The 24,772-nt window shown below is 36.1% G+C and overlaps 1 protein-coding gene across 15 annotated transcripts in view; it reads left to right on the top strand.

Moving 5' to 3' along the window:
- LOC121422543 (hyphally regulated cell wall protein 1-like) overlaps positions 1-24,772 on the top strand; it is a 63,734-nt gene that overhangs the window by 27,766 nt on the left and 11,196 nt on the right. For 2 of the 15 annotated variants that reach the window (XM_041617702.1, XM_041617687.1), the window contains exons 5-24: positions 1,255-1,443; positions 1,827-2,078; positions 3,941-3,955; positions 4,987-5,007; positions 6,716-6,736; positions 9,068-9,088; positions 10,543-10,563; positions 11,422-11,442; positions 11,843-11,863; positions 12,683-12,703; positions 13,101-13,121; positions 17,704-17,724; positions 18,674-18,694; positions 19,231-19,251; positions 20,123-20,143; positions 20,844-20,882; positions 21,774-21,794; positions 22,195-22,206; positions 23,435-23,455; positions 24,691-24,729. In XM_041617702.1, the coding sequence (XP_041473636.1) occupies positions 1,255-1,443; positions 1,827-2,078; positions 3,941-3,955; positions 4,987-5,007; positions 6,716-6,736; positions 9,068-9,088; positions 10,543-10,563; positions 11,422-11,442; positions 11,843-11,863; positions 12,683-12,703; positions 13,101-13,121; positions 17,704-17,724; positions 18,674-18,694; positions 19,231-19,251; positions 20,123-20,143; positions 20,844-20,882; positions 21,774-21,794; positions 22,195-22,206; positions 23,435-23,455; positions 24,691-24,729 (840 nt within the window). Of the gene's footprint in view, positions 1-1,254; positions 1,444-1,826; positions 2,079-3,940; positions 3,956-4,986; positions 5,008-6,715; positions 6,737-8,188; positions 8,210-9,067; positions 9,089-10,542; positions 10,564-11,421; positions 11,443-11,842; positions 11,864-12,682; positions 12,704-13,100; positions 13,122-17,703; positions 17,725-18,673; positions 18,695-19,230; positions 19,252-20,122; positions 20,144-20,843; positions 20,883-21,773; positions 21,795-22,194; positions 22,207-23,434; positions 23,456-24,690; positions 24,730-24,772 lie in introns of all 15 variants that reach the window. The other 13 variants (XM_041617751.1, XM_041617743.1, XM_041617789.1 and 10 more) reach the window with 11 other exon arrangements.

The following is a 24,772-nucleotide window of genomic DNA, read 5'->3' as shown; positions in this document are numbered from 1 at the left end:
ATCCACGAATATTGTTGATTCCTCCAGTAATCTTGAATGTTAGACAATAATGAATCTATGGAACGGGTTAAAGTCATTGGCGGCGGAAGCAAACAAATTTCGGGGGATCATCTTTTCATATAATTTACACCAAGTAATTTTGATGGGACAAAAATTTCTTTATAATCGTTTTAAGAATAGTAGTCAAGAATTCATGTTTAAACACTATAAAATAAAAATATTCTATAGGATATATCAAAAAGACAGTAAATGAACTGCAAGCTGGCTACATGATTTCGAACCAAAAAATTGCGTACGTACACTTACATGGCCGCTCGGTACGGGATGAATTCGTGCACAAGTTTTGAGTTCGAAATCGAATCACAATGTAATCGTGCACAAGTTTTGAGTCCGAAATCGAATCACTGCAAAATCGTGCACAAGATTTTGAGTTAGAAATCAGAATGAATTTCTGCATTACTTGTGCGCTGGAAATCAACCATGAATTTTAATTCTGCACAACTTTTGAGCTGGAAATAAATGTAACATTTGAGCTCGATATTCAAAGAATACTTGCAATGGTCTTGCATTCGAAATCACAAAGATATCAAGAATTCATTTCATGATATCAAGAATTCTAGTTTTTATATCAAGAAACGAATTCTTTATATCAAATTTTTTTAAGAAATCAAATTCTTGGTACAAGAAATCAAATTCTTGATGTCAAGAATTCATTTCTTGATATAAAAACTAGAACTCTTGATATCAAGAAATCGAATTCTTCATGTAAAAAATGGTTTTGTGTAGTTAAGCAATGATAAGCCTTGATATCAAGAAGTCGAATTCTTGATGTCAAGAAATGAATTCCTGATATCAAGAAATTAGCTTAAATGTTAAAACGGCTTGCCATTCGTGCGTTGCGGATGTTTAAAAACAGCTATCGTGCTAAGATGCAAGGCCTCTGCGTTAGACGGCGTCTTGTTCTGCGTTCAGGAGATCCGCAGCAGCTGAACGTGAACCAGCAGAGAATACCTCCTGATTAAAAAAGCATTCGAAAGAAAAACTGAATAAGTTTCATGAACATGTAATTTTTTAGTCGTTAATTTTGTTCATTGTACTCGCAGACTCGGTATGAGTATTTCGAAGTAAAGCAACCCATTTAAAGATCGCAGTTACAAAACTGTAACAGTGACAATTGCAGAGTTTAGACAGGTTTAAGACATGTTATAGGTGGAAGATTTTATTTTTTGATGCTATGACTTTTTTTGCATACAGGCAGCAATAGGGTTGAAAGTGATGGAGGACCTTTACAAAGAACAGAGCTCCTGACTGGCCTCCAACCTCCCTGCACTGTGACGGCTAATTTCAATAGCGACGCCGAAACTGCAATCCTCAATTTCTGCGCTAATCAACTCGACACTACTGACCCAACAAGTGTTGATACAGCTGACTGTTATGACTTGGGTATGTCTTCCACATCTGATAGTTTTCATGAATAACAGGGCCTGGGGATGCTCAATGAAGCTGATCTGGTATTTAAAAAACATGAAAAAAGAAACGATAAAGGCATGACTTTCATAAATTTGGAATATTTTCACTTTTTTTGCATTACGTTTTTGTTGCTGTTGGATTTAGATTTTGTATTCTTTTGCATTGTCCATGGCCATGGGGAAAACGGGATTTATATAATAGCTTGCTTTCTAACCGTGATACAATAAATAAAATACAAATACAAAAAAATAAAAACGATGATGTAGAATATGTCATCAGGATACATGTACCATTTCTTATTTACTGATGTAAAAACCCAAATAAACACTTTTCATTTGATAAAATTACATTTGCAGAGATAAGCTCAACAAATGCTCCATCCAGAGTGTGGAAGGACGGGCAAATTATCCAGGAGACTGCACCACAGCCATTCTTTGAGAAAGGGGTCCTGACTGTACTTGAAATCACTATCGACTTTTCCAAATGCACGGTGTTGAACAAAAACAACGATATCGAGATACCAATCGAATCACCAAACGAAATTTCCTTTAGGTACTTGTATGTATCAACGACTACAGGACAGAGATCAACAATAGATGCTCAGGAAGGTAGTCAATTATTATATTTCTATCTAGGGGGTGTTCTTTATACAAATACTTAATTGTGACTAAAACTCACGCAGCTCACGCCGACGCACACATTATATTTTACGCACAATCTTGATATTGATTGATTAATACAGCGCGTGCACTTTGAATGAGTTGACCAATGCGATGATGCGCTTTACACTGTATATACATGATATAAGTCTTCTGACTTTGAAACAGAGGGTCTTGGGTTCGAATCCCAGCCATGGCGTAAATTCCTTCAGCAAGAAACTTATCCGCATTATGCTGCACTCGACCCAGGTGAGATGAATGTGTACCCGGCGGGATTAGTTCTTTGAATGCATGAGCGCTGAAAGGCAGCTCGAGCTAAAGCCGGGGTAATAATGATAATAACAACGCGCCTCGGAATAGAATATTTTCTAGATAGATGGTGCTATACAAATGCCTATTATTATTATTATTACATCACACTTATATCTTTGAAAAACATTGCAGAGATTTTTTTATAGGGGCAACGTGACATATGTGTGTATCGATAAAATAAGAGGTCTATGATAGAGTTATAAAACCACTACCCAGGGGGGAAAAAACAGAAAGCAGGAAACAAGATGTGTGAAGACAAAACGGTGTACAACCTATTTTTATTTTTTTTTATTTTTTTTTTTTGGGGGGGGCAAGTGTGTTAGCACATAGCCCTTTATTCTAAGATAATGGCCCCGTTGAGGTTATCTAGGTTTAGTGATGTATTCGCCATTGTCATCATCATGGGTAGGCACTTTTCGCTCAAAGACGTAGACGGACCTCTACGACGCTAGATGATTTTGGAAGACACTTTTGACCCCATAGTAAAAAAAAAGTTGTGTGACATAGAAAACTTTAACTTTTCGCATCCACAACGGGAACATTCAGTTTGCGGTGCGTGTGCAAAATTCTAGCTCCTACTATGGTAACAGCGGCATCTCTGATTGGGATGATTTTCAAGAGCCACACGTGTGTCGTCCAAGCGCTCAAGCTAGCTGTGGAAATGACAGTCAATCAGCGCACATGTACCTAAGAAGCGTCTGTCGTCAAAATTTTGCTGGAGTATACTGCAAATATACAATCTACATAAAAACAGTAAAAATCCACGCCACTGTACGAGAAAGATTAAAATTATGGAATTGGCGGACGTCACAGATCTCAGCTTTCTTTTCTTCCTTGAAATTCTTAATTAGGCTAATTGCTTTTGCTTTTGACTATTAAAATATGAAATAAAAAAAATTAAAATCAATATTTTATTACTCGAAATAGAAATCTGGAAGAAGAAATATTCTAGATATATATATTCTCGGTGGAGGAATTTTGATGTTCCCATTCGATTAAGACTAAAGCCTAGGCGGATCCAAGATATTCCAGGGGGGCACACTTGTGTATTTACGACATATTTACATGAAATATATTGACTATGACTCTCATAGGAGGGGGGGCACGGGCCGGAGATACCCCTGAATCCGTCACTGGTCTCCAGAACAGCAAAAAGGTACGACTACCTGTGTGTGTGTGTGTGTGTGTGTGTGTGGGTGTGTGTGTGCAAAGCTACTCTTGCCATTTGGTGTGTACATTACAAATCTCGCGTGTGCAAAAAAAAAATCATTCCGAATCAGAGATGTCGCTGTTACCATAGTAGGAACAACAATTTCTCACACAAACCCCAAAGTGCCTATTATTAGAAGACATGTTTCTTCATCTACATTTTTACATCTTTTAGATCCTTTAATACAAGGGAATGTTCATGACAAATAACTTTGCAAGTTAGAGTGAGTCAACGTATTTCTTATTTACGATTTTCTTTTCTCTCAAAATTTTATCCTTTTTCTTTCTAGTTCCCGATAGTGAGGGTAAGTAAACTAATTAGATCAAATTAGTTAGATCATCAACACCGCTCTATTTATCAATGTCATTACTGTCATTTCTTCTTTTCTGACAGGTTATCATCTCCTCCTCACTTAATCTGGAATATATTGAAAAAATCTCCTACAAAAAAATGCAAGAGGCAGAGCTGCCGACCTCTGTTGACAAAAAAACATAATGATTCATAATTAAAGTCATATTTTAGGGGGAAAAAGGTATTTTCGTACAAAAAATTATAAATTACGCATATGAAGCAGGCCAATCAAATTTAACAAAAATAAATATTTTGCAATAAAAAAAAATCATATTTTGTCACCTTTGATTATGAACAAACATATTAAATATAATTAAGACATTAGTTGGCAGCTTTGCAAGGGGGCAATCTGTTTTATTCACAGCACATTGGCTAAAAAGGAAATAAAGATATCCACTGAAATTTCAGGGCTTATTGAGTGTTGATCACTGAAATAATTATTGTAATAGCCTTATTTAAATGCAGACATTAGAAACAGGCAGTAGATAAGAGGACGAACTAACACAACAAAGACAATCATGAAAATGTGGAGGAAGTAGGTGAAAAAAAAAACCCACAGAGAATATAAAAGTAATACTACAGAGAGAAAGAGTTATGTCATATGCATTGATCTATGAAAGATTGGTCTCCAAGAATTCCTTCTTTGATTGAATGATACCCGCCATCTATAGATTTAAAAGGACAAACCCACCACAAACAAAAGTTGATTTGAATAAACAGAATAGAATTCAACAAGAAAGTGGTTTTGTTGGTTTTTCTTGATTCAAATCAAAAATTTTCTGGGGTCGATTTGACATTATAAATGGGCAATGGCCGGAAGAAAGAACAGAGGTTAATGACTATTTATTGGAAGTTGAATCATCTTGGGTGTCATCTTGCCCCACCTCCCCCACTTGAAATACCTACCATCCGCCCCCGAATGAAATGTTAAAACAAAACACATTGAAAAATGATAAGCATTTTATTTCATGTTTTTTTTTATAGGTAGTAACAGCGGTGACAGCGGTAAGTAGTTTGGAAGTACAATTGGTTTAAAAATCGACACAAATTGGCCCCTCAATCTTCTGCTAATTAGTTTCATAATCGAAAACCAGGTGAAGTCAAGGTATAACTATTCAATTCTTTGCACGCTGAATAGATTTTTTCGGGGGGGGGGGGGTAATAAAAATAATATTTTCCATGTTAAATTCTTTAATTCAAGATATCCATATTGCACCATCGATACGTATCATTATAATACGCTTGTTATCTAAGAACTATTACCTTTTATTACCTAATCTAATTTGAAGGTAGGAGAGAAAACTAATTATTGCGATTGTTGAATTTATTTGTACGAATGTGCAAAATTGCAACATGTGATTATCTTGAGAGTGATTGTTCCCCCGACCCCGCCATGCACTTGAAGCACACTCGCCCCGTCCCTGAGTGATTTCATGACAATAAAAGTGGCTTTACTACATAGCAAAAACTTTTTTGCCTCCATAGATATTCAATAAAAGCAGATTTCCCCTAAATACGCAAAATAAGGAAAAGGGGATGGTGACTTCGGCAGTGGCCAGAAAAAAGACCAGAGGTTATTCATTGGCGGGTGAAACTATTTACTGAATAAAGGGGTCATCGTTAGGGTTATCCTACCCCAACTCCACCACTTGAAATCCGCCCCTTAATGAAATGTAAAAAAAAATGCATTTAAAATTAATAAGCATTATATTCTATGTTTTTATAGGTAGTAACAGCGGTAGTAGTTTGGAAGTACAATTGGTTTAAAAGTCGGCACAAATTGACCCTTCCATCCTCGGCTATTTATTTTCATAATCGTAGATCAAGTAAAGTTAAAGTATAACTATTCAATGTAAACGTGATGGTTCCCTCGACCCCTCCACCTGAAGCACACTCGGCCCGTCCCTGAGTGCTTTAATGACAGTAAAAGTGTCTTTGCTACATAAAATAAACTTTTTTGCCTTAATAGGGGCTCAATGATAGCAGATTTTCCAACAAATACGCAAAATAAGGTAAAAAAGGGTGGGGGACTTCGGCAATGTCCAGAACTTGCAATACCTACGATCCGCCCCTGAATGAAATGTTAAAACAAAACACATTAAAAGATGATAAGCATTTTATTTCATGTTTGTTTTTTATAGGTAGTAACAGTGGTAATAGCGGTGAATAGTTTGAAAGTACAATTGGTTTAAAAATAGGCATAAATTGGCCCTTCCATCTTCCGCTATTTATTTTTTTTATAATCTAAAATCAAGTGAAGTTGAAGTATAACTACTTAATACAAATGTGATGGTTCCCTTGGCCCCGCCACTTGAAGCACACTCGCCCCGTGTGTTAATTGGTTAAAAAATCGGAATTGGCCCTTCCATCATCTGCCAACAAGTTTCATTATCGAAAATCAAGTGAAGTCAGAGAATTATTATTTTATGTAAATGTGATGGTTCCCTCGACCCCTCCACTTGAAGCACACTCGCTCCATCCTTGAGTGGTTTCGTGACTTAAAAAGTGGCCTTACTACATAAAAGAAACTTTTTGCCTCAAAAGGGGCTCCATAATAGCAGATTTTCCAATTAATACGCGAAATAAGCTTAAAGGGTCGGGGACTTCGGCAATGTCCAGAACTTGAAATATATACGATCCATCCCTGAATGAAATGTTAAAACAAAATACATTAAAAGATAATAAGCGTTTTATTTCATGTTTGTTTTTATAGGTAGCAACAGTGGTAACAGCGGTAAGTAGTTTGAAAGTACAATTGGTTTAAAAATCGGCACAAATTGGCCCTTCCATCATCCGCTATTTATTTTTTAGAATCGAAAATCAAGTGAAGTATAACTACTTAATAAAAATATGATGGTTCCCTCGACCCCGCAACTTGAAGCACACTCGCCCCGTCCCTGAGTGGTTTCATGACAATAAAAGTGGCTTTACTACATAGCAAAAACTTTTTTGCCTCCATAGATATTCAATAAAAGCAGATTTCCCCTAAATACGCAAAATAAGGAAAAGGGGATGGTGACTTCGGCAGTGGCCAGAAAAAAGACCAGAGGTTATTCATTGGCGGGTGAAACTATTTACTGAATAAAGGGGTCATCGTTAGGGTTATCCTACCCCAACTCCACCACTTGAAATCCGCCCCTTAATGAAATGTAAAAAAAAATGCATTTAAAATTAATAAGCATTATATTCTATGTTTTTATAGGTAGTAACAGCGGTAGTAGTTTGGAAGTACAATTGGTTTAAAAGTCGGCACAAATTGACCCTTCCATCCTCGGCTATTTATTTTCATAATCGTAGATCAAGTAAAGTTAAAGTATAACTATTCAATGTAAACGTGATGGTTCCCTCGACCCCTCCACCTGAAGCACACTCGGCCCGTCCCTGAGTGCTTTAATGACAGTAAAAGTGTCTTTGCTACATAAAATAAACTTTTTTGCCTTAATAGGGGCTCAATGATAGCAGATTTTCCAACAAATACGCAAAATAAGGTAAAAAGGGTGGGGACTTCGGCAATGTCCAGAACTTGCGATACCTACGATCCGCCCCTGAATGAAATGTTAAAACAAAACACATTAAAAGATGATAAGCATTTTATTTCATGTTTGTTTTTTATAGGTAGTAACAGTGGTAATAGCGGTGAATAGTTTGAAAGTACAATTGGTTTAAAAATAGGCATAAATTGGCCCTTCCATCTTCCGCTATTTATTTTTTTTATAATCTAAAATCAAGTGAAGTTGAAGTATAACTACTTAATAAAAATGTGATGGTTCCCTTGGCCCCGCCACTTGAAGCACACTCGCCCCGTGTGTTAATTGGTTAAAAATCGGATTGGCCCTTCCATCATCTGCCAACAAGTTTCATTATCGAAAATCAAGTGAAGTCAGAGAATGATTATTTTATGTAAATGTGATGGTTCCCTCGACCCCTCCACTTGAAGCACACTCGCTCCATCCTTGAGTGGTTTCGTGACTTAAAAAGTGGCCTTACTACATGAAAGAAACTTTTTGCCTCAAAAGGGGCTCCGTAATAGCAGATTTTCCAATTAATACGCGAAATGAGCTTCAAGGGTCGGGGACTTCGGCAATGTCCAGAACTTGAAATATATACGATCCATCCCTGAATGAAATGTTAAAACAAAATACATTAAAAGATAATAAGCGTTTTATTTCATGTTTGTTTTTTATAGGTAGCAACAGTGGTAACAGCGGTAAGTAGTTTGAAAGTACAATTGGTTTAAAAATCGGCACAAATTGGCCCTTCCATCATCCGCTATTTATTTTTTTAGAATCGAAAATCAAGTGAAGTATAACTACTTAATAAAAATATGATGGTTCCCTCGACCCCGCAACTTGAAGCACACTCGCCCCGTCCCTGAGTGGTTTCATGACAGTAAAAGTGGCTTTACTTACATAGCAGAAACTTTTTTGCTTCAATTTTGGCTCCATAATAGCAGATTTTCCAATAAATACGCAAAATAAGGTAAAAAAAGGTGAGGGACTTTGGCAGTGGCCAGAAGAAAGAACAGAGGTTATAGGCGGGTGAAAGTATAAACTGAAAATTGGAACATCATTAAGGTTATTTTGCGTACGGAATTAATACGGAAAATAAGCTAAAAAGGGTGGGGGACTTCGGCAATGTCCAGAACTTGCAATACCTACGATCCGCCCCTGAATGAAATGTTAAAACAAAACACATTAAAAGATGATAAGCATTTTATTTCATGTTTTTATAATCGTAAATCAAGTGAAGTTAAAGTATAACTATTTAATGTAAATGTGATGGTTCCCTCGACCCCTCCACTTGAAGCACACTCGCTCCATCCTTGAGTGGTTTCGTGACTTTAAAAGTGGCCTTACTACATAAAAGAAACTTTTTGCCTCAAAAGGGGCTCCATAATCATGATAATAGCAGATTTTCCAAATAATACGCAAAATAAGCTAAAAAGGTGGGGACTTCGGCAGTGGCCAGAACTTGAAATACCTACGAGCCATCCCTGAATGAAATGTTAAAACAAAATACATTAAAAGATGATAAGCATTTTATTTCATGTTTGTTTTTTTTATAGGTAGTAACAGTGGTAACAGCGGTAAGTAGTTTGAAAGTACAATTGGTTTAAAAATCGGTACAAAGTGGCCCTTCCATCATCCGCTATTTATTTTTTTAGAATCGAAAATCAAGTGAAGTATAACTACTTAATGAAAATGTGATGGTTCCCTCGACCCTGCAACTTGAAGCACACTCGCCCCGACCCTGAGTGGTTTCATGACAGTAAAAGTGGCTTTACTACATAGCAAAAACTTTTTTGCCTCCATAGATATTCAATAAAAGCAGATTTCCCCTAAATACGCAAAATAAGGAAAAGGGGATGGTGACTTCGGCAGTGGCCAGAAAAAAGACCAGAGGTTATTCATTGGCGGGTGAAACTATTTACTGAATAAAGGGGTCATCGTTAGGGTTATCCTACCCCAACTCCACCACTTGAAATCCGCCCCTTAATGAAATGTAAAAAAAAATGCATTTAAAATTAATAAGCATTATATTTTGTTTTTATAGGTAGTAACAGCGGTAGTAGTTTGGAAGTACAATTGGTTTAAAAGTCGGCACAAATTGACCCTTCCATCCTCGGCTATTTATTTTCATAATCGTAGATCAAGTAAAGTTAAAGTATAACTATTCAATGTAAACGTGATGGTTCCCTCGACCCCTCCACCTGAAGCACACTCGGCCCGTCCCTGAGTGCTTTAATGACAGTAAAAGTGTCTTTGCTACATAAAATAAACTTTTTTGCCTTAATAGGGGCTCAATGATAGCAGATTTTCCAACAAATACGCAAAATAAGGTAAAAAGGGTGGGGGACTTCGGCAATGTCCAGAACTTGCGATACCTACGATCCGCCCCTGAATGAAATGTTAAAACAAAACACATTAAAAGATGATAAGCATTTTATTTCATGTTTGTTTTTTATAGGTAGTAACAGTGGTAATAGCAGTGAATAGTTTGAAAGTACAATTGGTTTAAAAATAGGCATAAATTGGCCCTTCCATCTTCCGCTATTTATTTTTTTTATAATCTAAAATCAAGTGAAGTTGAAGTATAACTACTTAATACAAATGTGATGGTTCCCTTGGCCCCGCCACTTGAAGCACACTCGCCCCGTGTGTTAATTGGTTAAAAAATCGGAATTGGCCCTTCCATCATCTGCCAACAAGTTTCATTATCGAAAATCAAGTAAAGTCAGAGAATGATTATTTTATGTAAATGTGATGGTTCCCTCGACCCCTCCACTTGAAGCACACTCGCTCCATCCTTGAGTGGTTTCGTGACTTAAAAAGTGGCCTTACTACATAAAAGAAACTTTTTGCCTCAAAAGGGGCTCCATAATAGCAGATTTTCCAATTAATACGCGAAATAAGCTTAAAGGGTCGGGGACTTCGGCAATGTCCAGAACTTGAAATATATACGATCCATCCCTGAATGAAATGTTAAAACAAAATACATTAAAAGATAATAAGCGTTTTATTTCATGTTTGTTTTTTATAGGTAGCAACAGTGGTAACAGCGGTAAGTAGTTTGAAAGTACAATTGGTTTAAAAATCGGCACAAATTGGCCCTTCCATCATCCGCTATTTATTTTTTTAGAATCGAAAATCAAGTGAAGTATAACTACTTAATAAAAATATGATGGTTCCCTCGACCCCGCAACTTGAAGCACACTCGCCCCGTCCCTGAGTGGTTTCATGACAGTAAAAGTGGCTTTACTTACATAGCAGAAACTTTTTTGCTTCAATTTTGGCTCCATAATAGCAGATTTTCCAATAAATACGCAAAATAAGGTAAAAAAAGGTGAGGGACTTTGGCAGTGGCCAGAAGAAAGAACAGAGGTTATAGGCGGGTGAAAGTATAAACTGAAAATTGGAACATCATTAAGGTTATTTTGCGTACGGAATTAATACGGAAAATAAGCTAAAAAGGGTGGGGGACTTCGGCAATGTCCAGAACTTGCAATACCTACGATCCGCCCCTGAATGAAATGTTAAAACAAAACACATTAAAAGATGATAAGCATTTTATTTCATGTTTTTATAATCGTAAATCAAGTGAAGTTAAAGTATAACTATTTAATGTAAATGTGATGGTTCCCTCGACCCCTCCACTTGAAGCACACTCGCTCCGTCCTTGAGTGGTTTCGTGACTTTAAAAGTGGCCTTACTACATAAAAGAAACTTTTTGCCTCAAAAGGGGCTCCATAATCATGATAATAGCAGATTTTCCAAATAATACGCGAAATAAGCTTAAAGGGTGGGGGACTTCGGCAATGTCCAGAACTTGAAATACCTACGATCCATCCCTGAATGAAATGTTAAAACAAAATACATTAAAAGATGATAAGCATTTTATTTCATGTTTGTTTTTTTATAGGTAGTAACAGTGGTAACAGCGGTAAGTAGTTTGAAAGTACAATTGGTTTAAAAATCGGTACAAATTGGCCCTTCCATCATCCGCTATTTATTTTTTTAGAATCGAAAATCAAGTGAAGTATAACTTCTAAATGAAAATGTGATGGTTCCCTCGACCCCTCCACTTGAAGCACACTCGCCCCGACCCTGAGTGGTTTCATGACAGTAAAAGTGGCTTTACAACATAGCAGAAATTTTTTTGCTTCAATAGGGGCTCCATAATAGCAGATTTTCCAATAAATACGCAAAATAAGCTAAAAAGGGTGGGGGACTTCGGCAGTGGCCAGAACTTGAAATACCTACGAGCCATCCCTGAATGAAATGTTAAAACAAAATACATTAAAAGATGATAAGCATTTTATTTCATGTTTGTTTTTTTATAGGTAGTAACAGTGGTAACAGCGGTAAGTAGTTTGAAAGTACAATTGGTTTAAAAATCGGTACAAATTGGCCCTTCCATCATCCGCTATTTATTTTTTTAGAATCGAAAATCAAGTGAAGTATAACTACTTAATGAAAATGTGATGGTTCCCTCGACCCCGCAACTTGAAGCACACTCGCCCCGACCCTGAGTGGTTTCATGACAGTAAAAGTGGCTTTACTACATAGCAGAAACTTTTTTGCTTCAATAGGGGCTCCATAATAGCAGATTTTCCAATAAATACGCAAAATAAGCTAAAAAGGGTGGGGGACTTCGGCAATGTCCAGAACCTGCAATACCTACGATCCGCCCCTGAATGAAATGTTAAAACAAAACACATTAAAAGATGATAAGCATTTTATTTCATGTTTTTATAAGTAGTAACAGCGGTAAGTAGTTTGGAAGTACAAGTAGTTTAAAAAAATCGGCACAAATTGACCCTTTAATCTTCCGCTATTTATTTTTATAATCGTAAATCAAGTGAAGTTAAAGTATAACTATTTAATGTAAATGTGATGGTTCCCTCGACCCCTCAACTTGAAGCACACTCGCTCCGTCCTTGAGTGGTTTCGTGACTTTAAAAGTGGCCTTACTACATAAAAGAAACTTTTTGCCTCAAAAGGGGCTCCATAATCATGATAATAGCAGATTTTCCAAATAATACGCGAAATAAGCTTAAAGGGTGGGGGACTTCGGCAATGTCCAGAACTTGAAATACCTACGATCCATCCCTGAATGAAATGTTAAAACAAAATACATTAAAAGATGATAAGCATTTTATTTCATGTTTATTTTTTTATAGGTAGTAACAGTGGTAACAGTGGTAAGTAGTTTGAAAGTACAATTGGTTTAAAAATCGGTACAAATTGGCCCTTCCATCATCCGATATTTATTTTTTTAGAATCGAAAATCAAGTGAATTATAACTATTTAATGTAAATGTGATGGTTCCCTCGACCCCTCCACTTGAAGCACACTCGCTCCATCCTTGAGTGGTTTCGTGACTTAAAAAGTGGCCATACTATATAAAAGAAACTTTTTGCCTCAAAAGGGGCTCCATAATAGCAGATTTTCCAATTAATACGCGAAATCAGCTTAGAGGGTCAGGGACTTCGGCAATGTCCAGAACTTGAAATATGTACGATCCATCCCTGAATGAAATGTTAAAACAAAATACATTAAAAGATGATGAGCGTTTGATTTCATGTTTGTTTTTTATAGGTAGCAACAGTGGTAACAGCGGTAAGTAGTTTGAAAGTACAATTGGTTTAAAAATCGGCACAAATTGGCCCTTCCATCATCCGCTATTTATTTTTTTAGAATCGAAAATCAAGTGAAGTATAACTACTTAATAAAAATGTGATGGTTCCCTCGACCCCGTAACTTGAAGCACACTCGCCCCGTCCCTGAGTGGTTTCATGACAGTAAAAGTGGCTTTACTTACATAGCAGAAACTTTTTTGCTTCAATTTTGGCTCCATAATAGCAGATTTTCCAATAAATACGCAAAATAAGGTAAAAAGGGTGGGGGACTTCGGCAATGTCCAGAACTTGCAATACCTACGATCCGCCCCTGAATGAAATGTTAAAACAAAACACATTAAAAGATGATAAGCATTTTATTTCATGTTTTTATAAGTAGTAACAGCGGTAAGTAGTTTGGAAGTACAAGTAGTTTAAAAAAATCGGCACAAATTGACCCTTTAATCTTCCGCTATTTATTTTTATAATCGTAAATCAAGTGAAGTTACGCAAAAGAAGGTAAATATTTATTTTTATAATCGTAAATCAAGTTAAGTTACGCAAAAGAAGGTAAATACGCAAAAGAAGGTAAAAAAGGTGAGGGACTTTGGCAGTGGCCAGAAGAAAGAACAGAGGTTATAGGCGGGTGAAAGTATAAACTGAAAATTGGAACATCATTAAGGTTATTTTGCGTACGGAATTAATACGGAAAATAAGCTAAAAAGGGTGGGGGACTTCGGCAATGTCCAGAACTTGCAATACCTACGATCCGCCCCTGAATGAAATGTTAAAACAAAACACATTAAAAGATGATAAGCATTTTATTTCATGTTTTTATAAGTAGTAACAGCGGTAAGTAGTTTGGAAGTACAAGTAGTTTAAAAAAAATCGGCACAAATAGACCCTTTAATCTTCCGCTATTTATTTTTATAATCGTAAATCAAGTGAAGTTAAAGTATAACTATTTAATGTAAATGTGATGGTTCCCTCGACCCCTCAACTTGAAGCACACTCGCTCCGTCCTTGAGTGGTTTCGTGACTTTAAAAGTGGCCTTACTACATAAAAGAAACTTTTTGCCTCAAAAGGGGCTCCATAATCATGATAATAGCAGATTTTCCAAATAATACGCGAAATAAGCTTAAAGGGTGGGGGACTTCGGCAATGTCCAGAACTTGCAATACCTACGATCCGCCCCTGAATGAAATGTTAAAACAAAACACATTAAAAGATGATAAGCATTTTATTTCATGTTTTTATAAGTAGTAACAGCGGTAAGTAGTTTGGAAGTACAAGTAGTTTAAAAAAATCGGCACAAATTGACCCTTTAATCTTCCGCTATTTATTTTTATAATCGTAAATCAAGTGAAGTTAAAGTATAACTATTTAATGTAAATGTGATGGTTCCCTCGACCCCTCAACTTGAAGCACACTCGCTCCGTCCTTGAGTGGTTTCGTGACTTTAAAAGTGGCCTTACTACATAAAAGAAACTTTTTGCCTCAAAAGGGGCTCCATAATCATGATAATAGCAGATTTTCCAAATAATACGCGAAATAAGCTTAAAGGGTGGGGGACTTCGGCAATGTCCAGAACTTGAAATACCTACGATCCATCCCTGAATGAAATGTTAAAACAAAATACATTAAAAGATGATAAGCATTTTATTTCATGTTTGTTTTTTTATAGGTAGTAACAGTGGTAACAGTGGTAAGTAGTTTGAAAGTACAATTGGTTTAAAAATCGGTACAAATTGGCCCTTCCATCATCCGATATTTATTTTTTTAGAATCGAAAATCAAGTGAATTATAACTACTTAATGAAAATGTGATGGTTCCCTCGACCCCGCAACTTGAAGCACACTCGCCCCGACCCTGAGTGGTTTCATGACAGTAAAAGTGGCTTTACAACATAGCAGAAACTTTTTTGCTTCAATAGGGGCTCCATAATAGCACATTTTCCAATAAATACGCAAAATAAGGTAAAAAGTGTGAGGGACTTCGGCAGTGGCCAGAAGAAAGAACAGAGGTTATAGGCGGGTGAAAGTATTAACTGAAAATTGGAACATCATTAAGGTTATTTTGCGTACGGAATTAATACGGAAAATAAGCTAAAAAGGGTGGGGAACTTCGGCAATGTCCAGAAGAAAGAACAGAGGTTATAGGCGGGTGAAACTATTAACTGTAAATTGGAACATCATTAAGGTTATTTTGCGTACGGAATTAATACGGAAAATAAGCTAAAAAGGGTGGGGGACTTCGGCAATGTCCAGAACTTGCAATACCTACGATCCGCCCCTGAATGAAATGTTAAAACAAAACACATTAAAAGATGATAAGCATTTTATTTCATGTTTTTATAAGTAGTAACAGCGGTAAGTAGTTTGGAAGTACAAGTAGTTTAAAAAAATCGGCACAAATTGACCCTTTAATCTTCCGCTATTTATTTTTATAATCGTAAATCAAGTGAAGTTAAAGTATAACTATTTAATGTAAATGTGATGGTTCCCTCGACCCCTCAACTTGAAGCACACTCGCTCCGTCCTTAAGTGGTTTCGTGACTTTAAAAGTGGCCTTACTACATAAAAGAAACTTTTTGCCTCAAAAGGGGCTCCATAATCATGATAATAGCAGATTTTCCAAATAATACGCGAAATCAGCTTAGAGGGTCAGGGACTTCGGCAATGTCCAGAACTTGCAATACCTACGATCCGCCCCTGAATGAAATGTTAAAACAAAACACATTAAAAGATGATAAGCATTTTATTTCATGTTTTTATAAGTAGTAACAGCGGTAAGTAGTTTGGAAGTACAAGTAGTTTAAAAAAATCGGCACAAATTGACCCTTTAATCTTCCGCTATTTATTTTTATAATCGTAAATCAAGTGAAGTTAAAGTATAACTATTTAATGTAAATGTGATGGTTCCCTCGACCCCTCCACTTGAAGCACACTCGCTCCGTCCTTGAGTGGTTTCGTGACTTTAAAAGTGGCCTTACTACATAAAAGAAACTTTTTGCCTCAAAAGGGGCTCCATAATCATGATAATAGCAGATTTTCCAAATAATACGCGAAATAAGCTTAAAGGGTGGGGGACTTCGGCAATGTCCAGAACTTGAAATACCTACGATCCATCCCTGAATGAAATGTTAAAACAAAATACATTAAAAGATGATAAGCATTTTATTTCATGTTTGTTTTTTTATAGGTAGTAACAGTGGTAACAGTGGTAAGTAGTTTGAAAGTACAATTGGTTTAAAAATCGGTACAAATTGGCCCTTCCATCATCCGATATTCATTTTTTTAGAATCGAAAATCAAGTGAATTATAACTACTTAATGAAAATGTGATGGTTCCCTCGACCCCGCAACTTGAAGCACACTCGCCCCGACCCTGAGTGGTTTCATGACAGTAAAAGTGGCTTTACTTACATAGCAGAAACTTTTTTGCTTCAATTTTGGCTCCATAATAGCAGATTTTCCAATAAATACGCAAAATAAGGTAAAAAAGGTGAGGGACTTTGGCAGTGGCCAGAAGAAAGAACAGAGGTTATAGGCGGGTGAAAGTATAAACTGAAAATTGGAACATCATTAAGGTTATTTTGCGTACGGAATTAATACGGAAAATAAGCTAAAAAGGGTGGGGGACTTCGGCAATGTCCAGAACTTGCAATACCTACGATCCGCCCCTGAATGAAATGTTAAAACAAAACACATTAAAAGATGATAAGCATTTTATTACATGGTTTTATAAGTAGTAACAGCGGTAAGTAGTTTGGAAGTACAAGTAGTTTAAAAAAATCGGCACAAATTGACCCTTTAATCTTCCGCTATTTATTTTCATAATCGTAAATCAAGTGAAGTTAAAGTATAACTATTTAATGTAAATGTGATGGTTCCCTCGACCCCTCCACTTGAAGCACACTCGCTCCATCCTTGAGTGGTTTCGTGACTTAAAAAGTGGCCTTACTACATAAAAGAAACTTTTTTTGCCTCAAAAGGGGCTCCATAATCATGATAATAGCAGATTTTCCAAATAATACGCGAAATAAGCTTAAAGGGTGGGGGACTTCGGCAATGTCCAGAACTTGAAATACCTACGATCCGCCCCTGAATGAAATGTTAAAACAAAACACATTAAAAGATGATAAGCATTTTATTTCATGTTTTTATAAATAGTAACAACGGTAAGTAGTTTGGAAGTACAAGTAGTTTAAAAAAATCGGCACAAATTGACCCTTTAATCTTCCGCTATTTATTTTTATAATCGTAAATCAAGTGAAGTTAAAGTATAACTATTTAATGTAAATGTGATGGTTCCCTCGACCCCTCCACTTGAAGCACACTCGCTCCATCCTTGAGTGGTTTCGTGACTTAAAAAGTGGCCTTACTACATAAAAGAACTTTTTTGCCTCAAAAGGGGCTCCATAATAGCAGATTTTCCAATTAATACGCGAAATAAGCTTAAAGGGTCAGGGACTTCGGCAATGTCCAGAACTTGAAATATGTACGATCCATCCCTGAATGAAATGTTAAAACAAAATACATTAAAAGATGATAAGCGTTTTATTTCATGTTTGTTTTTTATAGGTAGCAACAGTGGTAACAGCGGTAAGTAGTTTGAAAGTACAATTGGTTTAAAAATCGGCACAAATTGGCCCTTCCATCATCCGCTATTTATTTTTTTAGAATCGAAAATCAAGTGAAGTATAACTACTTAATAAAAATGTGATGGTTCCCTCGACCCCGTAACTTGAAGCACACTCGCCCCGTCCCTGAGTGGTTTCATGACAGTAAAAGTGGCTTTACTTACATAGCAGAAACTTTTTTGCTTAAATTTTGGCTCCATAATAGCAGATTTTCCAATAAATACGCAAAATGAGGTAAAAAAGGTGAGGGACTTTGGCAGTGGCCAGAAGAAAGAACAGAGGTTATAGGCGGGTGAAAGTATAAACTGAAAATTTGAACATCATTAAGGTTATTTTGCGTACGGAATTAATACGGAAAATAAGCTAAAAAGGGTGGGGGACTTCGGCAATGTCCAGAACTTGCAATACCTACGATCCGCCCCTGAATGAAATGTTAAAACAAAACACATTAAAAGATGATAAGCATTTTATTACATGGTTTTATAAGTAGTAACAGCGGTAAGTAGTTTGGAAGTACAAGTAGTTAAAAAAAATCGGCACAAATTGACCCTTTAATCTTCCGCTATTTATTTTTATAATCGTAAATCAAGTGAAGTTAAAGTATAACTATTTAATGTTAATGTGATGGTTCCCTCGACCCCTCAACTTGAAGCACACTCGCTCCGTCCTTGAGTGGTTTCGTGACTTTAAAAGTGGCCTTACTACATAAAAGAAACTTTTTGCCCCAAAAGGGGCTCCATAATCATGATAATAGCAGATTTTCCAAATAATACGCGAAATAAGCTTAAAGGGTGGGGGACTTCGGCAATGTCCAGAACTTGAAATACCTACGATCCATCCCTGAATGAAATGTTAAAACAAAATACATTAAAAGATGATAAGCATTTTATTTCATGTTCGTTTTTTTGTAGGTAGTAACAGTGGTAACAGCGGTAAGTAGTTTGAAAGTACAATTAGTTTAAAAATCGGTACAACTTGGCCCTTCCATCATCCGCTATTTATTTTTTTAGAATCGAAAATCAAGTGAAGTATAACTACTTAATGAAAATGTGATGGTTCCCTCGACCCCGCAACTTGAAGCACACTCGCCCCGACCCTTAGTGGTTTCATGACAGTAAAAGTGGCTTTACAACATAGCAGAAACTTTTTTGCTTCAATAGGGGCTCCATAATAGCAGATTTTCCAATAAATACGGAAAATAAGGTAAGAAGGGTGGGGGACTTCGGCAGTGGCCAGAAGAAAGAATAGAGGTTATAGGCGGGTGAAACTATTAACTGAAAATGGGAACATCATTAATATTATTTTGCCTACGGAATTAATACGGAAAATAAGCTTAAAGGGTGGGGGACTTGGGCAATGTCCAGAACTTGAAATACCTATGATCCGCCCCTGAACATGCTGAGTGAAATGTTAAAACAAAACACATTAAAAGATGATAAGCATTTTATATCATGTTTGTTTTTTATAGGTAGTAACAGCGGTAACAGCGGTAAGTAGTTTGGAAGTACAATTAGTTTTAAAAATCGTCACAAATATTTTTGACCCTTTAATCTTCCGCTATTTATTTTTATAATCGAAAATCAAGTGAAGTTGAAGTATAACTACTTAATAAAAATGTCATGGTTCCCTTGGCCCCGCCACTTAGAGCACACTCACCCCGTGTGTTAATTGGTTAAAAAATCGGAAGAAATTGGCCCTTCCATCATCTGCAAACTAGTTTCATTATCGAAAATCAAGTGAAGTCAGAGTATAACTATTTAATGAAAATTCCCTCGACCCCTCCACTTGAAGCACACTCGCTCCGTCTTTGAGTGGTTTCGTGACTTTAAAAGTGGCCTTCCTAAATAAAAGAAACTTTTTGCCTCAAATGGGGCTCCATAATAGCAGATTTTCCAATTCCAATTGGTTTAAAAATCGGCACAAATTGACCCTTCCATCATCCGCTATTTATTTTTTTAGAATAAAAAATCAAGTGAAGTATAACTACTTAATAAAAATGTGATGGTTCCCTCGACCCCTCCACTTGAAACACACTCGCCCCGTCCTGGATGAATTTTTCACAATAAAAGTGGTTTTACTGCATAGGAAAAACTTTTTTGACCTCAATAGGGGTTCAATAAAAGCAGATTTTCGAATAAATACGCAAAATAAGCAGAAAGGGTGGGGGACTTCGGCAAGACCAATAGAAAGAACAGAGGTTATAGGCGGGTGAAACTATAAACTAAAAATTCGAACATCATTAAGGTTTTTTCCCCTCAACTCCTCCATTTGAAATATAACGATCCGCCCCTGAACGAAATGTTGAAACAAAACACATTAAAAGATGATAAGCATTTTATTTCATGTTTGTTTTTTTATAGGTAGTAACAGCGGTAACAGCGGTAAGTAATTTTGATATCACGGCACATTCCCACAAACTGTTTTAGTACAGTAATTGAGAATAAGATTTACACATTTTGAACATTAACGTATAATGTATACATTTGTTCATATATAACTCGATTAACTTGAGAGTTTAAGTTCCAGTCCTGGTGTCTTTTTTTATACGGATTGGCTGCGTGAAGAACAAAATGTTGGATTAGCTTAGATTTTATATGAAAGAGATTTCATTTTCTGTCAACAAAACACAAAAATTGCGAATTTCAATATTAGAAAATTCAATCAAACATACATAAAGTAACATAAGAAGCATAAAAATCATTAACTGAATTTATGACTTAGCAATTCAACAAGATCGAATCTAAGCTAAAATGAAGTAAGAAAACGCAGGAGGCTTGCCCATAAAGCAATGCTTTCTGTCTGCTATGTGTCACACGGGTTACTTATCCGGACAAAACGGCAATTTTAGCAACTTTGCAATCAATATTTCATCAATCGAATTAAAATAAAAGCAGACAATATTAACCAAGCAAGAAAATTGATAATTGATTTTGCTGTTCAGAACATAGATTTTGAGGAAAATGTAGAGCAGACGATGGTGTTTTTATCTCTTTATTATCCTACTGATGGTAACAACTACAGAGGAAGTATAATATTTACAACATGAAGCCTATAATCTTGATTTTGTGTTGATTTATATAGTTGAAGACAGCAATCCTAGCATCGACGGTGGTGACGAAGGTTAGTATTTCCGAGAAGGGAAAACAATTTGAGGTCGGCACTTAAAAAAAAGAAAATAAAGGCTGGACACGAAATAAGCTGGATAACAAATAAATAAATGAAAAAATATTACTTTAACTTAAATTTTCTTTATTTTAGAGTGACCCTCCCCCTTTTTTATTATAAAACTTTTGTTCCAGACCAGCACCCTCTAGTAAAAAAAATCGTTCCTAGGGTCCAGGTGGCTAGAACATCGGAGAGGAATGACGATCCACGGTGATCCACGTTTAAATCCTTAAATGTGTACAAGCCCAGTTATTCTATATGACAATAAATCAAAAATAAAACAAAATGGACTCTCTATATTCTCCTTATTAGTTTCTTAGTCGAAAATTAAGTGTAATCAAAATAACTTTTTAAAAATGAAAATGGGATTATCTTTAAGGTGATCCTTCCCCCAACCCCGGCGCTATAGGTGACAGCATTAACAGCAATAAGTAGTTTAGAAGTACAATTGGTTACAAAAATCGGCATAATTCGGCCCTTCCATCTTCTGCTGATTAGTTTCATAATCGAAAATCAAGTCAATTCAAAGTATAACTAATTAATAAAAACGTGATTATCTTTATAGTGGTGGTTCCCCCGACCCCACCACTTAAAGCACACTCGCTTTGTACCTGCGTGGTTTCATGACAGTAAAAGTGGGTTTTCTACATAGCAGAAACTATTTTCCCTCAATAGGGGCTCCATAATACCAGATTTTCCAATAAATACTCAAAATAAGCTTAAAGGGTGGGAGACTTCGGCAGTGGCCAGAACTTGAAATACCTACGGTCTGCCCCTTAATTAAAATGTTAAAACAAAATACATTAGAATATGATAAGCATTATTTTTTCATGTTTGTTTTTATAGATAGTAACAGCGGTAACAGCGGTAAGTAGTTTGGAAGTACAATTGGTTTAAAATCGGCACAAATTGGCCTTTCCATCTTCTGCTAATTAGTTTCATTATCGAAAATCAAGTGAAGTGAGAGTTCAACTATTTAATAAAAATGTGATGGTTCCGTCGACCCCTCCACTTGAAGCATACTCGCCCCGTCCCTGAGTGGTTTAATGACAGTAAAAGTGGCTTTGCTACATTTAAGAAACTTTCTTTTGCCTCAATAGGGGCTCCATTATAGCAGATTTTCCAATTAATACGCGAAATAAACTTAAAGGGTGGGGGACTTCGGCAATGTCCAGAACTTGAAATACCTACGATCCATCCCTGAATGAAATGTGAAAACAATATGCATTAAAAGATGATAAGCATTTTATTTCATGTTTTGTTAGAGGTAGTAACAGCGGTAAATAGTTTTGAAGTACAATTAGTTTAAAAAATCGGCACAAGTTGACCCTTTAATCTTCCGCTATTCATTTTCATAATCATAGATCAAGTGAAGTTAGAGTTGAACTATTTAATGTAAATGTGATGGTTCCCTCGACCCCTCCACTTGAAGCACACTTGCCCCGTCCTGGATGAAATCATGACAGTCAAAGTGGGTTTACTACATAAAAGAAACTTTTTTGCCTCAATAGGGATTCCATAAAAGCAGATTTCCCCTAAATACGCAAAATAAGCTTAAAGGGTAGGGGACTTCGGCAATGTCCAGAACTTGAATTACCTCCGATCCATCCCTGAATGAAATTTTAAAACAATATGCATTAAAAGATGATAAGCATTTTATATCATGTTTTGTTAGAGGTAGTAACAGCGGTAAATAGTTTTGAAGTACAATTAGTTTAAAAAATCGGCACAAGTTGACCCTTTAATCTTCCGCTATTCATTTTCATAATCGTAGATCAAGTGAAGTTAAAGTATAACTATTTAATGTGAATGTGATGGTTCCCTCGACCCCTCCACTTGAAGCACACTTGCCCCGTCCTGGATGAATTCATGACAATAAAAGTGGTTTTACTGCATAGCAAAAACTTTTTTTGCCTCAATAGAGATTCAATAAAAGCAGATTTTCCAATAAATACGCAAAATAAGCTTAATGGTAGGGGACTTCGGCAATGTCCAGAACTTGAAATACCTACGATCCATCCCTGAATGAAATGTTAAAACAATATGCATTAAAAGATGATAAGCATTTTATTTCATGTTTTGTTAGAGGTAGTAACAGCGGTAAGTACATGTAGTTTTGAAGTTCAAGTAGTTTAAAAAATCGGCACAAGTTGACCCTTTAATCTTCCGGTATTCATTTTCATAATCGTAGATCAAGTGAAGTTAGAGTTTAACTATTTAATGTAAATATGATGGTTCCCTCGACCCCTCCACTTGAAGCACACTCGCTCCGTCCCTGAGTGGTTTCATGACAGTCAAAGTGGCTTTACTACATAAAAGAAACTTTTTTGCCTCAATAGGGGTTCCATAATAGCAGATTTTCCAATACATACGCAATATAAGCTAAAGGGTGGGAGACTTCGGCAATGTCCAGAACTTGAAATACCTATGATCCGCCCCTGAATGAAATGTTGAAACAAAACACATTGAACTAAGATAAGCATTTTATTTCATGTTTGTTTTTATAGGTAGTAACAGCGGTAACAGCGGTGAGTAGTTTGGATATCACGTCACATTCCCATAAACAGTTTTAGTACAGTAATTGAGAATAACATTTTGTTCATGTATTACTCGCTTAACTTGAGAGTTTAAAGGGTAGTGAAACCTTTGGAACTAATAGGCTTGTGTAGAAACAGAAAAATCAAAGAATAAGAATAAAGAAAGTTTGAGAAAAATCGGACAAATAATGATAAAGTTATGAGCATTTTAATATTGCAATCACTAATGCTATGGAGATCCTCCTGTTGGCAATGCGACAAGGATGTGTGATGTCACTGATGGACAACTTTCCCTTTGGTAGACTATAAAATAACCTCAAAATGTCTCTTTTTGCTTTTTCTCATGATGATACAAACTCTTTATCCATGATGTATTCTTAAAAAATATGTATTACATGCCCTCATGTACAAAGAACACATGACCTATGGATAGATGTGATAAAAGAGGCAATTCAAGTGAAATATATACTAAAGTAATGGGGAGAGTTGTTCACAAGTGACATCACACATCTTTGTCGCATTGCCAATTTGCTATCTCCATAGCATTAGTGATTGCAATATTCAGATGCTCATAACTTTCTCATTATTTGTCCGATTTTTCTCAAACTTTCGTTGATCTGTTTCCTTGATTTTTCTGTTTTCACACAAGCTATGTTGTTCCAATGGTTTCATTTTCCTTTAAGTTCCAGTCCTGGTGCTTTATACAGATTGGCTGCGTGAAGAACAAAATGCTTGATTAGCTTAGATTTTATATCAAAAAATCATTTTCTGTCATCAAAACACAAAAATCGCGAATTCAAATATTGATAGAAAATTCAATCAAACATAAAGTAACATAAGAAGCATAAAAATCAGTACCTGAATTTGTGTTTTAGCAATTTAACATGAATCTAAGCTAAAAATGAAGTAACACAAACGCAGGAGGCTTGCCTATAAAGCAATGCTTTCTGTCTGCTGTGTGTCACACGGGTTACTTATCCGGACAAAACGGCAATTTTAGCAACTTTGCAATCAACTTTATCAATCGAATTAAAATAAAAGCAGACAACATTACCAAGCACAAAAATTGATAATTAATTTTGCTCTTCGAAACATAGATTTTGAGAAAAATGTAGAGCAAACGATGGTGTTTTATCTAGTTATCATCCTACTGATGATGACAACAGGAGAAGTATAATATTTACAACATGAAGCTTATAATTTTGATTTTGTGTTGATTTATATAGTTGAAGACAGCAATCCTAGCGTCGACGGTGGTGACGAAGGTTAGTATTTCTTGCAAGGGAAAGAATGTAAGGTCGGCATATA

This window comes from Lytechinus variegatus, chromosome 1, assembly GCF_018143015.1.
Source record: "Lytechinus variegatus isolate NC3 chromosome 1, Lvar_3.0, whole genome shotgun sequence".
In the NCBI taxonomy this organism is placed as follows: Eukaryota; Metazoa; Echinodermata; class Echinoidea; order Temnopleuroida; family Toxopneustidae; genus Lytechinus; species Lytechinus variegatus.
This window is presented reverse-complemented; position numbering and strand designations above follow the sequence as displayed.